Source organism: Phycodurus eques, chromosome 1 (genome assembly GCF_024500275.1).
Source record: "Phycodurus eques isolate BA_2022a chromosome 1, UOR_Pequ_1.1, whole genome shotgun sequence".
In the NCBI taxonomy this organism is placed as follows: Eukaryota; Metazoa; Chordata; class Actinopteri; order Syngnathiformes; family Syngnathidae; genus Phycodurus; species Phycodurus eques.
In genome coordinates, this window is record NC_084525.1 from 50,346,135 (window position 1) to 50,361,313 (window position 15,179).

The following is a 15,179-nucleotide window of genomic DNA, read 5'->3' on the forward strand; positions in this document are numbered from 1 at the left end:
TTGTCTGGATCCTTTTGACCTGATTTTGTAGCAATCCATTGAGATATGTGGCTGCTGTCCCTTATCCTTAGATTAGTAGGGATTTGGTCCATGAGAGTGGGCGATAGAGGCATGTGCCTAAGTGCTGCACTGGGACAAAAAGAAGGAAAAATCCTTATGCAATCTGTGAAGCAAGGCACCCGAGGGCCTTGTGAGACATTCAACATTTGCGTTTAAAATAAGTAACCATCATGTTCTTTTAAAATCAACCTGTCACCATCAGTTTCTCTCTTTTCCTCCAGTCTGTCTACAGGTATATGATGAATTTTATACAGTAATGTCTAGTACATGTCGTTAGATTTAGCTAGAAATGACAGCTGTTAAAGCGACTGCATGGGGGAAAAAAAATGTTGCGGGAGGTAGACGAGGTCACAGAGCTGTCAGTCAGAGTTACGGGGGCGGACTACAGTATATGCTGTCAACCCAGTGTTGTGATCTCGCCCTACATTTCAGGTCACTGCTGCGCTGCAGGAGAACACATACTGTACAGTATACACACACCCATAAATACTGTAGAATGCGAATATGCTGTGAGGTCTCCTTGTGCGAGTTTTGGAGCAGGTTTGCGTTCAAATTTGTCTGAGTGTGTGTTTGATCATCTGAGCTGGGTCGTAATAAAGTTGTGACAAGGAAGAGAGCTGATTTCCTGAAATTCTGAATACAACCAAAAAGGACTCACCCTGATATAGCTAATTTAATGGCAACTGTACAAGCAATAATAAAGTAGAGGTGCAACTATTAATCGACAACTAATGGATTATAAAATTTTAATTATCGATTAATTGTTATGAGGCAGCCGGCACGGTGGGCGACTGGTTAGCACATCGGCCTCACAGTTCTGGGGACCGGGGTTAAAATCCTGGCACCGCCTGTGTGGAGTTTGCATGTTCTCCCCGTGCCTGGGTGGGGTTTCTCGGGGAACTCAGGTTTCCTCCCACACCCCGAAAATATGCGTGGTCGGTTGATTGAAGACTCTAAATTGCCCGTAAGTGTGAATGTGAGTGCGAATGGTTGTTTGTTTCTATGTGCCCTGCGATTGGCTGGCGACCGGTTCAGGGTGCACGCCGCCTCCTGGCCGAAGATAGCTGGGATAGGCTCCAGCAGCCCACGACCCTAGTGAGGAGAAGCGGTAAAGAAGATGGATGTATGGATGGATGTTTTGAGGCATTATTGTTGTTTAAGCCTTTTTAAAATTCAGTAGAGTGCATTTTTTTTTACCATCTTCTGCAGTACATTTCTTTAAGGACAGTTCAGCTAACTTTTAACTTTTCAGTACAATACATTTGCATTTACTTTTTAACTCTGCTGTAAAAAAGAAAACAATTCTATTGGGGGTACAAATTTATACTTTCACGTGCAATACATTTTTAATTGAAACCTTTAAAAAAATATACATTTTTCTATACTGTATTTAGGAGCATTGTTTAGTGTCCAAACTGCATAATGTTACAGTGGCTTACAATAATAATATATATAATATGAACACTTAGGCCTTGTATATGTGACACAATTTTAAAGTTAGTCATTATGGAGGAACTTGGAGAGCAATTTTTTTTTTTTTTTTTTTTTGGGATGCGGTACTTGGTGTAAAACGTTTGAGAACCACTGTGCTAGAAGAACAAAAAGATCCGTTGTGGATGGATTCAAAACCAATTGTGGGGGTGCACATAATTTTGATCTGGTCATTTCCTCGTGCGGCACGTGCTCGCAACTGAGCAAGGAATAAATCCGTTCATGAAGTGATTCCATTCAGTACGTTCACTCAAAAGATTTGAACAAGTCGTCGGCGAATGACACAACACGTCTCGAGCGATGTCGACCTCTCTGCTCGGTGTAATGTCAATATGCACCACTGTGAGGTGTCACAAAAGGTGGTTTTGCTATTCCGTACGGCACTGTCAGGTGGAAATGGTGTCACACTACATTACAAGTGTGAAAACACTTGACACTCACTGGACTGCTATGCAAATAGAAAATCACTTGGGGAAATCTGTCAGGCACCAAACATAACAGATTTATCTTTCAATATTCACTTTTTTCACTGCCACCAAATTCATGGAGGACCTTAATTAGATCATACCTGATGTGAAGGAAGTGTGTGTGTGTGTTCCAGTCGTTCTTCTTCGGATCTTTTCACCTTGAAAAAGAAGCTCTTTTCAGCACTTTGCATCTATTGATGTGTGTATCCATCTGCTAATGTGCAGAAACACTACAAACGAGGTTGAATTGCTTTATCTATTTCTTCTTAACGTGTCAATTTTTGTTCAAGCAGCGGTCTCCTGTATGACCCGACAGCGTGGCCTGAGGATGCTTGTGAGTGGGCGAGGAGGTACTTTTCTACCTGACTGAATTGGCTGGTGTACCCATGACCTAATGACAATTAAGTCATAAGAGATTGAACCATTTTATGGACAAACATATCTCACACTACCCTTCATTTCTAATTAAAATCCATTTCTAATTAAAGTCATGATGTCCATAACCGTAATTCCACTTGGAAAGCATTCAAGAAAAAGGCCAATAGCGAGGAAAAAGAAAAATCATGCTAAGGTATGTATCATTTTAATATGAAGTTGAAACAAAATGGCTCGCATATGGAAAAATTAATGCAGATCCCATTAATACACAGATATAGTTGTCTTCACGCTGGTGTGTGTATTTTTGAAAGTACTGCACTTGTTAGTTGGGCAACATGGCCTACAAATATTTTTTCCCTAAAACATCTGAGTTATAATTTTTATAATTTTTTCCCCTTTATGAAAAGAAAAACAGGACTCAACTCAGCTTTTTATTGAAAGAGCACTTTCGAAAAACAACGGCAGCTGTAACAAAGTGCTGCACAGAGAATCAAACATTAAACACAAAATATATAATAAGAATATTGAAGACATAAACAAATAGCTAAATAAATATTGTTTTCACATAAAATATAGAAGTGCTCTATTCAAATTGTTGTTAGGGTTAAATGAAAATGACATGAGTAAAAACGTCAGTAAATTAACAAAGGTATATCCTTTGGGATTAATATGTCACTAAACATAATCAAGATTTATCCCTGACAATCTAAAGTATGCAATATGTGGTACATTACTCCAGGTACATGCTAGTTTGGTAGCCTAGTTTTAGTAAACTATTTTTGGGCAAGGAAAGTAATCTTGCCACAACATCAGGCTTTAGGCATGCCCTGTTACGTTTACATTTATACACTTAGGGATAGAGAGAGTTATTTCTAATCTATATTATTCAGTTTATTTCATGCTGCTACCATACGCCGATACGTGACTGCTTTTGCGTTTGATAAATGGACATCACGTCTTTTGCAATGTTGAGCGCGATCGACTCCCTGATTGCCTTCACCGGGGTTCCGTTCTTGTCATCCGTAAAACAATATGAAAATGATTCAGCGTCGCGTCAGTTTCTTAGCAGGAGATTTCCATCACGGTGTGTGCCGCTGTTTCAAATGCTGGAATAATTCCACTAACCGAATAATTCCACTGACCCGGCTGTGAATCGTGAGTAAACTCGCTCCTTTGTGTTCGTGCCATGCCTTCACTGCAACCAGTGCGGGTTAGCGGGCTACAGAAGCTGCTAAGTGGGGGCGAGGGGGGGGAATCGGTCTAACCCAAAACCTAAAAACTCGATTAATCAGTTTTATCAGTAACTGTACCCATGGACATGGCCTTGGGTTGCGCATGAAAGTTTGTAAAGATTTGCTCTCTCAGAGTCAACTCGATCATATATGTTTGTTATCCTGTGTAGAGAATTTTTGGACAGCTTGCAAGAAAACTCCATTTATTAATTTATTTATTGTTTGTTTGTTTGTTGTTGTTGTTTTTTTGCCCGTGGTGATGGTGTTGTTCTCCACTCACCTGTCTCAGCAGTATTTGGCTCACATTTGCTGTGCACTGGCCCAGCGCACCAACTTCTGCGTCTCTTCCCTACCTTTCTTCTTTCGGTCTGTCTGTTGCTTCCCCTCTGGGAAAGATTAGAGCAACTTGCATCAAATCACTCTGGACCACAACAAACTCAGACAACTTCAAAGCTCCGAGTTGTATTCTGCAGCCTGTTTGGAGAAGATCCCCCACCAAAGCTGGTATTTCCTATCCATGCAGCTGATATGAATCGAACGTTGAACTCTGTTTGCTGGTTTCTCTGGGCCGGTCTAGCTCAACTTCAAACTCATTGGCTCATTTGCCATCTCTTCCTGCTGTGCTCCTAAAGCCCGCTTCCGCTCAAGCATTTTAAAGACACAGTTACGCAATGTAATGTTTTTTAATTTTAATGCTTACCCTACACTAACAAACTGTGCCAGTGTTGTGGATATTAATAGCTAGGAATTAATAGTGATTCATGTGTTGCACAGCAAAGTTTGTTCAAGCATAGCAGTCTCATTCATGCGCTTCAAACTTTCTCCAACATGAATGATGACTGATACTACCCCAAGGCAAATGTGTGTGTGTGTGTGTGTGTGTGTTTGTGTGTGGTAATCAACATTATGTCATGTCTTTAAGTAAAACTGATCATTGCAGAATGTGACCATGTTGAAACTAGTAGTGTGAAAACCTATGGCAAAGCTGAACAATAAAGATTGAGATCAGGACCAAATTTTTAGTAGCGGTTCAACCGATTACATAACAGTGTGTGGAAATATATTGCCAAAAATGAGACTGGTAGCACAGTCACTTACAAAATATACAAGTCTATCCTCAAATACAATAAAAGTTCAAGTGAAATAGAAACAGTAGAATAAGGCTGTCAAATGCAAGATGGGCCCGGCTGGCTCATTGGAAAGAAAAACATGCACAGGGCTCCCACTAATTACAACAACTACATTCAGCAGTGTGGTTTTTGTCCTGGCCGTGGAACAGTGGACCAGATCGACACCCTCGGCAGTGCCCTCAAGGGTGTGTGGGAGTTTGCCCAACCAGTCTACATGTGTTTTGTGGACTTGGAGAAGGTGTTCGACCGTGTCCCTCGAGGAGTCCTGTGGGGTGTGCTTTGGGAGTATGGAATACCGAACCCCCTGATATGGGCTGTTCGGTCCCTGTACAACCGGTGTCAGAGCTTGGTCCGCATTGCCAGCAGTAAGTCGGACTCGTTTCCAGTGAGGATTGGACTCCGCCAAGGCTGGCCTTTGTCACCGATTCTGTTCATAACTTTTATAGACAGAATTTGTAGGCGCAGCCGAGGCGTAGAGGGTTCCGGTTTGGTGGCCTCAGTATTGCATTTCTGCTTTTTTCAGATGATGTGGTTCTGTTGGCTTCATCAAGCCGTGATCTCCAACTCTCACTGGAGCGATTCGCAGCCGAGTGTGAAGCGGCTGGGATGAGAATCAGCACCTTCGAATCTGACACCATGGTCCTCAGTCGGAAAAGGGTGGCGTGCCCACTCCAGGTTGGGGATGAAATTATCAAGTATCTTGGGGTCTTGTTCACGAGTGAGGGAAGAATGGAACGGGAGATCGACCGGCGGATCGGTGCAGCGTCTGCAGTGATGCGGCCTTTGTATCGGTCCGTTGTGGTGAAGAAGGAGATAAACCGAAAGGTGAAGCTCTCGATTTACTGGTCGATCTACGTTCCTACCCTCACCTATGGTCACGAGCTGTGGGTCGTGACCGAAAGAACAAGATCCCGGATACAAGCGGCCGAAATGAGTTTCTCGGCCGAAATGAGTTCCCTGCCGAGGGCAGGGTCTCACCCTATCTCTAAAGGAGATAGGGTGAGACCCTGCCCTTCTCTGAGAACCTCGGTCATCCGGGAGGGGCTCAGAGTAGAGCCGCTGCTCCTCCACATCGAGAGGACCCAGATGAGGTGGCTGGGACATCTGATTCGGATGCCTCCCGGACGCCTCCCCGGTGAGGTGTTCCGGGTACGTCCCACCGGGAGGAGACCGCGGGGCCGACCCAGGAGAGACTATGTCTCTCGGCTGGCCTGGGAACACCTCGGGATCCCCTCGGAAGAGCTGGAGGAAGTAGTTGGGGAGAGGGAAGTCTGGGCGTCCCTGCTAAAGCTACTGCCCCTGCTACCCGACCTTGGATAAGCGGTAGAAAATGGATGGATGGATAGATGGACATTCAGCATTTAAAAAAAAAAATCATTTGTTTTTATTTGTTTCTTTGCTGGTCCGTTGAAATATGTTCTCATGTCAAACCGGTCCGGTTCAAAACAGGTTGGGTACCGTTCGACTGTGCTGAAAAAATACCAGCTACATCATCAATTAATCAAATTTCATCACATTATAGTTTAAAAAAAAACATCTTTAGTTGTTCAACCCCTATATCTCTTGACTGCCCCCTTCACAGCTGTCGTTTTATTTATTTATTTATTTATTCATTCATTCATTTTTTTTTAATACAAACTGAAAGCATATGGCATTTACAGGCTATACACAAATAAATGTTGTGACACCTTGAAATGTTGTTTGTGTCAACTACAGCATAAAACGTGCATTAAAAACCGATGTTCCGATGACAGACGCTGTCCAAAAAATAATCAAAAATTAATATGAAGCTACAGTATTTTAGGGTTCATTTGCTATTGTTTTGCCATATTTTTGATATTCCTTTTACTGTGTGTCTGTACGGATGTTGGTATAAGCAGTTCAACATAATCTGACAAGGTCCTTTTATTCACATCCTTTTTTTTTTTTTTTTTGCAAACCCTGATCGATGACCATTGTGTTTATGTAAGTGTGTGTGTGTGCGTGAGTGCGCGCGTTGCTACAATTAGTGCTATTGACTGGGTGTTATTTTAGCCAGGCTACACCACTCAGACATTTCTTCTCATTTGTCACCGAGCTCTGTGACATGTACAGTATGCATCAATGGCATGGCGTGCGTGCGTTATTGGCAATGGTTAAGGACACTCAATATTGTATTGATTGGTGCACCCCACAGCATGCCATTCACCCAGCAGGCCACAGCATTAGCGCTCTGCATTGATTTATAGACCACATGTGACAAATCCCTATGAAGTGAAGTCCGTGAAAGTGCGACGTTCTAAAACAGTCACTTCTTTCTCGGAAGTTTAAGCTCCACACATGATGATCAAGTGCTTTGGACTCATAATAACAATAATAATAAATCACACAATCGTGTAGTTTATTATTGGATTCTCAATGGTCACCAGACTGAGTGTGTTGGATACCTGGCAGGCTCTAGCTGAAGGTATTTGTGCTCTAACTTATGATTTGGTAAAATGCGATGACAATGAAACATTTTGATTGATGTCTGATTACTTAATTGCTCAGTACGCGTGGTGACATTCTAAATAACGTGTTTTCCCGAAGCGCTGTCTGGAACTACGCTTTTAAATGTTGTTGCAAAACAGCTGTTAATTCACACAAGGAAGTAGATCGAAAAACTCTGAGGCACAGCACACCAGTCTGAGCTACATTTGATTTATTTAAGACTTTCCATTTTTTCAATTTTTTTCTTAACTGTGAGGATATTATTGTAAATTTGCAAGCTGGAAAATAATGAGCTCTATTAGAATTATTATCATTGTTGTGAATGGTGCATGTCAGAACTATTCAATCAATTGGACTTTTGTACAAGTTAGCCTGACCTTTACAATATCAATGTTAACAGTGCTCCACCGCAAGCAACCTTCTAATGTAATTTTCCTCATTACATGCACTATCCGAGGCTAATTTGGATGGATTTGAAAAATCACAAGCTTTTAACCTGTGTTGTGCATGCATAGTGGTCACATATAAAAAAACTGCTCATTTGATTAGCTTCCGAATCAGGTTGATCAAATCTAGAATTGGGCAAACGGAGAGCAATAGGTTATACAAATTCACTTAAGGCAAACTCGACCTTTTGTGCATGCAAAAGAACATACTGATTTCGAATAAGTGAATTATGTGATACGAGTGGAATAGTTCATACTGTAGCAATGATATGCTGTTTCCTCAGATCTGGATTAGGCTTTGAATTCAAATCGTCAAAGCAGATGTGACAGTTCAATCTCTTTTTTTCTGTTACAGGAGGGTGCTTGTTGAATTTGGTAATAATTGACGACCGGCATGAGGTTTTAGGCTATTCGTCAGCTAGCGATACAGAATGCCTTTTCAGATGGGCATTCGTGGCACTTATGCTTTTGTTGTATTTGGATAAACGTGCATATTTTTCACAATGGCCGTGCTACCGGTCTAATTTTTAGTCAAATATTTCCACACACTTGAGGCACCGCTGCTGATTTGCTGCACTGATTTAGCACCTGATGCTTTCAGTGTGGCGATCGTGTTTTGTTAAAAGGTCAAACAAGCGATTAATCGACTTCAAGCTCTAAGCGTCGTTGTGGAGTCATACGCTGTTACTTTTTCCTTCCTAGTACCCAGCTCAACCCGACATCCTCTGATGTTCTGAGGCTTATTTCTCTCAGGGTGTAGATGACCAAAATAATCATAACAGAAACGCCAAATCCACCTGAGTTCCCGACCTTACGGTGCATTGTGAGCCATAATTGCCTGCAGTGTGAATGCGAAATCCTCCATCCACACGCTCGCTTGTGGGGTCTGGGGAACTTCATTCAAACCCATTGGTCCGAACCAGAGCAGAAGAGAATTATACCGACATATGGATGTCTGAGTCTTCATGCTATCTTTGCGAGTCATATTCACATACGCATGAGCCTTCCAGCTTTGACGAACACACGCATTCATACACAGATTTATTTGGCATTTCCTCGCCTGTGTCTTGATGAGAGTTGGTGTGTTGTTATCTTCTATCAGGCTGCATTGTGGATGCCCATACATGCCTGGCCCCGTGACAGTGATAGCTTGTGAAAAGTAAACCTCAGACCCAGCCTCCGCAACATTGTCTCGTGTCAGAGTGGATAATGGACTGCGATGCATCCTGGGTAAAAGCCTGGGTTCTGGGTTTTATATTTATCCCGCAGCACGCTCTCCAAATTGAGTAATTTCATGGCTCATTCCTGGGGTTAGCACCAGGTATTGAGGAGTGGAGGAATCACAGATAACCCTTTTGCTTTGCGTCCAACATATTAGAGCACAAACAAATGCTAATCGCTTGCAGATGTACCAATGACTTGTTGGGAGTTAACAGAATTTCTCTGCTGGATACGTTCCTTTTGAATCCGGTTGAATGTGTTGTGCATGAAGGCATGAAATCACCTCTTGATGGAGTTTCACCAGTTTTCAGGTCACATGGATGAATCAGAAGATGGATAAGAGGTGCTCCGTAGGAATGATTATTTAGCTGAAGTACGCCATTGCACTCTTCCACCAATGCCCTTAAGCTGATCCCAAGGTTATGCAAAAATCCAACAAAAAAATAGACTGACCAAGGTAAACACTTTCTTTGGAGTCAAATGAGTAAGGTAATGCAATGCTGGAACAAACTGCTTAATTACCTTTTATGAAGAAATACCTTTGAGGTTTAGCTGCCGCTGCTCACAGAAAATATGCTGCGCTGCCAAGAGGAGTTGATATGAGGTTACACTTCATTGGGCGGAGGTGCTACCACCTCTCTACCATCTGCACGTGCATCCAGACACACACACACACACACACACACACACACACTTACACATACACACACACACATGACTTTTCCCCTTAATTTTAAACCTCATTACTTCGGCTGAAACTGACTGGCTACGGCGATGTTTAACCGCACACCAAGCGATTGAGCGCCGCACATCTACCGACGTGCTGTAACAGAAAAACTACAACCCCAACTGTCAAGGAAGAAGTGCATGGCCACAAATATAACGACAGTGTGCATATTTTGAACAGTTGGCACACAAATGTTCATCTGGTTGAGCATGGACAAAAAACAAAAAAACCTTGTAAAATGTGTTCCCAGATGATTATTATAGCTTCAAATACTTGTTGGTGATGCGTTGACGCCGAACGGACTTCCTCATGATTCATCCTGCCTTCTTCCCTCCATCAACCATTTTTTCATTCTGCGACATCTCCCCATCTGGAAGTGGTTAAGGGCTTGTTGTCAAGGGCGGCGGGAGATCATTCGACAACAGTTAGTGACAAACAGGACAAAGCATATTTGGCAGTTGTCCAAGAGCATCAAGTACTGAGTGTTGAGACGGAAAGGTGACAGATGACTCATGATGCTGACCAGTGAAGACGCGAGTCACCCCTGCTACTTCCATTGTAGTCGGAGCCAAGCTGCAGGACCAGGTGCAGGATTTGGCCCTGGTCCACCGTGCCCACTGTGTTTGTAGAACTTTCTTGCAGATCGATATTTCCAACCAATTCAAAACGTTTGATGGTTGTTCTTTGTCAAAACGTGAGATACTGTACACTGATTTTAGTGTATACCAGCACAGATGTTTGAGATAGATCAGTGGAATGTACCGTTTCCATGAAAGCACTTTAATGTGCCCTAAGAGATCTTCAAGGGTGCCGTGGGGAATCTAATATCACTCAATTTATCTGAAAATGATTATTAACTCCAAATATATTTTTCTTCATCTACAGTATGTATGCCAGCAACATGTAGTAAATGCTCTTCTATCAGATGGCAGAATGTACAATAAACCTGTAAACCCCTGTTGCTATTCGTACAACAGGAAAAAGTCATGTTAAGTGTAAATCAGCTTTGTGGTCAATTAAAAGGCTCAGATTTCACACTGAATAAGTCAGTTTATCAGTAAATTGAGATGAGTTTGAGGTTTTTGTAATGTGGCTCAAAGGTTGGAAAATACTGATGTTGTTAAAACTAAACGCATAAGAGCACATTTTGACAATCAGATTTTTTTTTAAATAAAGCTTTTATTACTCTAAGGGCTGCTGGAAGGTATGGATTTGTCTTTAACTCATTCAGTGCCAGCCCTCCCAGTTAACATGGATATTTGACTTCTAAAGCAGTCAATGGCACTGAACCTCTTCGAAGAGGTTAAGTCCAACAAGTCTATTATAGCTTGCGGTGTGAGCAAGCTATAATATGAAGTCTATCATATGAAGTCTGTAATATGAAGTCTTTTTATGACTTCTGGAGCTTATACGGCAAGTGAGACATCGGTGGAACTGAGATGTAATGATGCTGCAATGTTTCATCTTAAAGTGACTTGTCTGTGGGATAACAGAAAAACTCAGCATTTAACACCTTGTGAACCCAACTTATCTCATTGTTTATTTACGTGCCTCCCTATGAAGCTATCACCACAATAGTCGATTGTCAAATTGCATAAATGTGAAAACGATAACCATCATCTGGCGTTCTTTCCTGTCTGTCTGGCTTTGGCTCTTTCTTTTGTCTCTTTCTCATTGATTGGCAGGTCTTTAGGCTTGCAAGGCGCTTTAGCTTCCCACGTTCGCTCTCCTGTCTTCTCCGTTGCAGTCTGACTGGCAGTAATTACACTGGTTTGTACCAACGACCCAAAAGACCTGCCAGCTTGAAAAAGGCAAAGAGAAATTCTGCGGGGAAACAGGGAAAAGGCAGATAAAGTTACAAAAGCGGTCGTATATAGATAGTAGCTAGAACACGGCTGTCACCTCAGTAATTCTTGCAGGCTGTTACTCTTGTTTTTGTCTCCACTTGATTTTCATTCTGCCTCCATCATGGCAAAGCGAGTTCTGCCTTTTGCAACTGCTGACTGAACAAACTTCTGACTTGAGATAACACACGTCAAGTATCAATGGTGTGTAGAGAACTCCTCTTGAAATACTGGTGCTCCTTTGTTGCTGGATGGAATGGCTCGTTTGATTGTTTTTTCCCCCCACATATCTTTTTGACAACTTGCATCTAGGCTGCCTTCCTTTTTTTTGCAGAGAGGAATGGAGAGATGGGGAAATTAATCATTTAGTTGCGTAAAACAACATAAAACAAAGTAAAAAGTTATTTTATAGTTCATAGGAGTTTGAGGAGTAAAGGAAAGGAGCTTTTGGTGTTTGATTTTTGTTTTTGACATTTTATTCGGAATGAATACATGTATTCTCATGCGAAACAGAGGATGAATTGGAATGTATTGGAACGATATTTGTAAATATATTTGAAATTGGTATGGATAAAGTGTTTGAATACTAATGTAGTTTCCAAAGGCTTAAAAAAAAAACTAGATGTCAATCAGAAGGGCCATTCCAGTTTCCACCGTGAGCTTTTTTACATACTGTCTACTATATGTATGCAGGGATCTTCCCAAAACCTTTTATACAATGCATAGAATAGTCCAAAATGTACATTGTAAAACAAATTCATAGTTTTTTTGAAAAAATCTGGCGGCTGGGTTGCCAGATTTTTTTTGTAAAAATGTAAACATCTTTACACGTGACAGTACCCTGTATATTTTACAGTAAATGGTAAATTTTTTTTTTTTTTACTGTTCTAAGTGGTAAATTAAACAGCCCTTTACTGCTGAATCGACACGAACATGCTGCTAATTAAAGTAATTATTTTAAATTGGCAATAACCAGGGTTTTGTCGATTTTGTTTTCTTTAATTACACTAACCCGTTACCACAAACAAAGATAATGGCATTCTAACTAAGTACAATAAAGGAAATTATAAGTTCAAAAATAATAATGGCATCCATGTTACTAATGAGTAACATTCAGCTAATTGTGCAAAGATATTGTTTCTGAGAAATTTCCGAGTCTCGATTTTAATAGAAATTGCCCTGTTGGGATTTCCAATTTGTCCATTTGACCGGGAGGTATTGGACACAACCTAAAGTCATTGTTTCATAAAAAAAACAGTACAACATAAATCAACCATAAATGCGACAGTTAAATAAGGCACACATTCAACGAACTATTGGTAACATAAAACCAAACGAACAAGTTAACGTCCTTATTACGGCAGTAATTCAACATTGCATGACGCAATGCATTCTAGGAACTGTGTAGCTTCACAGGATTTTTGTTTTTTATGGCCACTCGATATGTCTGTTTTATTATTATCTGTAATTTCTATATATATATTATTTTAACATATTTGTACTGTCAAATTTGCATGAGTGAATGTTTAAGCAATTTACAAAATGTTACTATAAATTTAACACCATCTGTGTTTGCAATTTGCAGTTTTTTTTCCCGTGGTTTGACAGTTTTGTAAATTTCATTCCATTTTTTGTACAGTGTATGTTAAATAAAATCATTATGATTCAAGGGGAATTAAGTGGTTCTAAACTCATGTCCTTATGATGTGTAGCCCACATTCTAGTATGTAATCGAGAGTGAATGCAGCCACTTTATGCTTTCAGAGATGACGACTCCTCATCTTGCTGCCCTTGTTCCTCGTATTGGAAAACAGGAATTGGTGAAAGCCGTTGGGATGTGACCGTGTAACATTTCCCCTCTACTTACGTCTCCTCTCAGCGGCGTCCAGCTTCAGCTTTTGCCGCGCCTCCCTGGAGCACACGCTGTCGGCCGAAGAGCTGAGCTACCAGCTGCCGGGTCGCTCCGGAGGCAGCAACCTGACCTGGCACGACGGCCGTAGCCAGAAGACAGCACACGCGCGCACCGTCAAACTGCTGCAACAGCCCGGCACTGAGGGCATCCAGGTATGAAGGCCGCGAACCGATTCGTTTTAGGAGATTCGACTAACTAGAATAAATGCACTTTTTAAAACTCTTCAAAATATTCCAAAGTTAAAGCTGTCTTTTGATTGTATCTTGATTGGTCTAATTGAGTGTATGTTCATGAGTAACGACTAATTAATATTCATGGGGCCCACCCACGCTATGATTAATAATTAATCGATTAAAATGTTAGTGTCAATACTTTTGTCCGTACTTATTTCCTGCTGATGATGTCTGATGTTACATCAAAAGCATGCGGCGGACCCATTCAGATCCGGGTTTTATGTCTTCAGAGTCCCAAGTGACAAAACATTTAATCTCTCTTTCCCGCTGGAGATGCATGTAGAAATTTCCGTTTGCAAAGACCAGATGCAACGTTGCTTCTTCCTGGCTGGAGGCGGAAACACTCTTCCTGTGCTTTGCGCCGCACACAATAAAAGAAGGAGAAACCGAAACCAGATGCTTTCTATTCTTTGTCATATTTTATCCATCCACCCATCCATTTTCTTGGCCTCATCCTGTTGAGGGTCATGGGTGGGCCGGAGCCTATCCCAAATGACTTCGGTTGAAAAGCGAGGCACTCTCCAGACAGATCAGAAATCAGTCACAGGGCATGTTCTACCTCGGCGAACTACATAATAATAAATAAGGCATTTTAATAATAAAGTGATAAAAATGTCTCATGAATGTGAAGAGTGTCGATAACAAGCCTACCGAATTTGAAAGAATATTAAAAAAAACAAATCACCAAGTAGGAATACATGAAATCAGGCTTCAAAATGGTGAAATATTGAGACGTTCTCTCAGCTTTCAGATGCTGTTGGGCGACAGGCGGACACCGCTGAATGTGCTGAAAACGTTCAAATACAACCCCAATCCCAATGAAGTTGGGACATTGTGTTAAACAGAAATAAAAACACAATAAAAAGACAATACAATGATTTGCAAATGTTCAACCTATTTTTCATTGAATACACTACAAAGACAAGATATTTAATGTTGAAACTGCTAAATGTTATTGTTTTTAGCAAATAATCATTAACTTAGAATTTTACGGCTGCAACACGTTCCAAAAAAGCTGGGACAGGTGGCAAAAAAGACTGAGAAAGTTGAGGAATGCTCATCAAACACCTGTTTGGAACATCCCACAGGTGAACAGGCTCATTGGGAACAGGTGGGTGCCATGATTGGGTAGAAAAGGAGCTTCCCTGAATTGCTCGGTCATTCACAAGCAAAGATGGGGCGAGGTTCACCTCTTTGTGAACAAGTGCGTGAGAAAATAGTCGAACAGTTTAAGGACGATGTTCCTCAACGTACAATTGCAAGGAATTTAGGGATTTCATCATCTATGGTCCATAATATCACCAAAAGGTTCAGAGAATCTGGAGAAATCGCTGCATGTAAGCAGGAAGGCCGAAAACCAACATTGAATCCCCGTGACCTTCGATCCCTCAGGTGGCACTACATCAAAAACCGACATCACTGTGTAAAGGATATCACCACATGGGCTCAGGAACACTTCAGAAAACCAATGTCAGTAAATACAGTTCGGCGCTACATCCATAAGCGCAACTTGAAGCTCTACTATGCAAAGCAAAAGCCATTTATCAACAACACCCAGAAACGCCGCCG

General features: G+C 41.4%; 1 protein-coding gene across 1 annotated transcript in view; it reads left to right on the plus strand.

Annotated features, from left to right (window-relative positions):
• Nucleotides 1-15,179, plus strand: part of LOC133399121 (sterile alpha motif domain-containing protein 10-like) — a 55,528-nt gene that overhangs the window by 19,382 nt on the left and 20,967 nt on the right. The window contains exon 2 of the mRNA XM_061670301.1: nucleotides 13,345-13,529. Coding sequence (XP_061526285.1) covers nucleotides 13,345-13,529 — 185 coding nt within the window. The remainder of the gene's footprint in view (nucleotides 1-13,344; nucleotides 13,530-15,179) is intronic.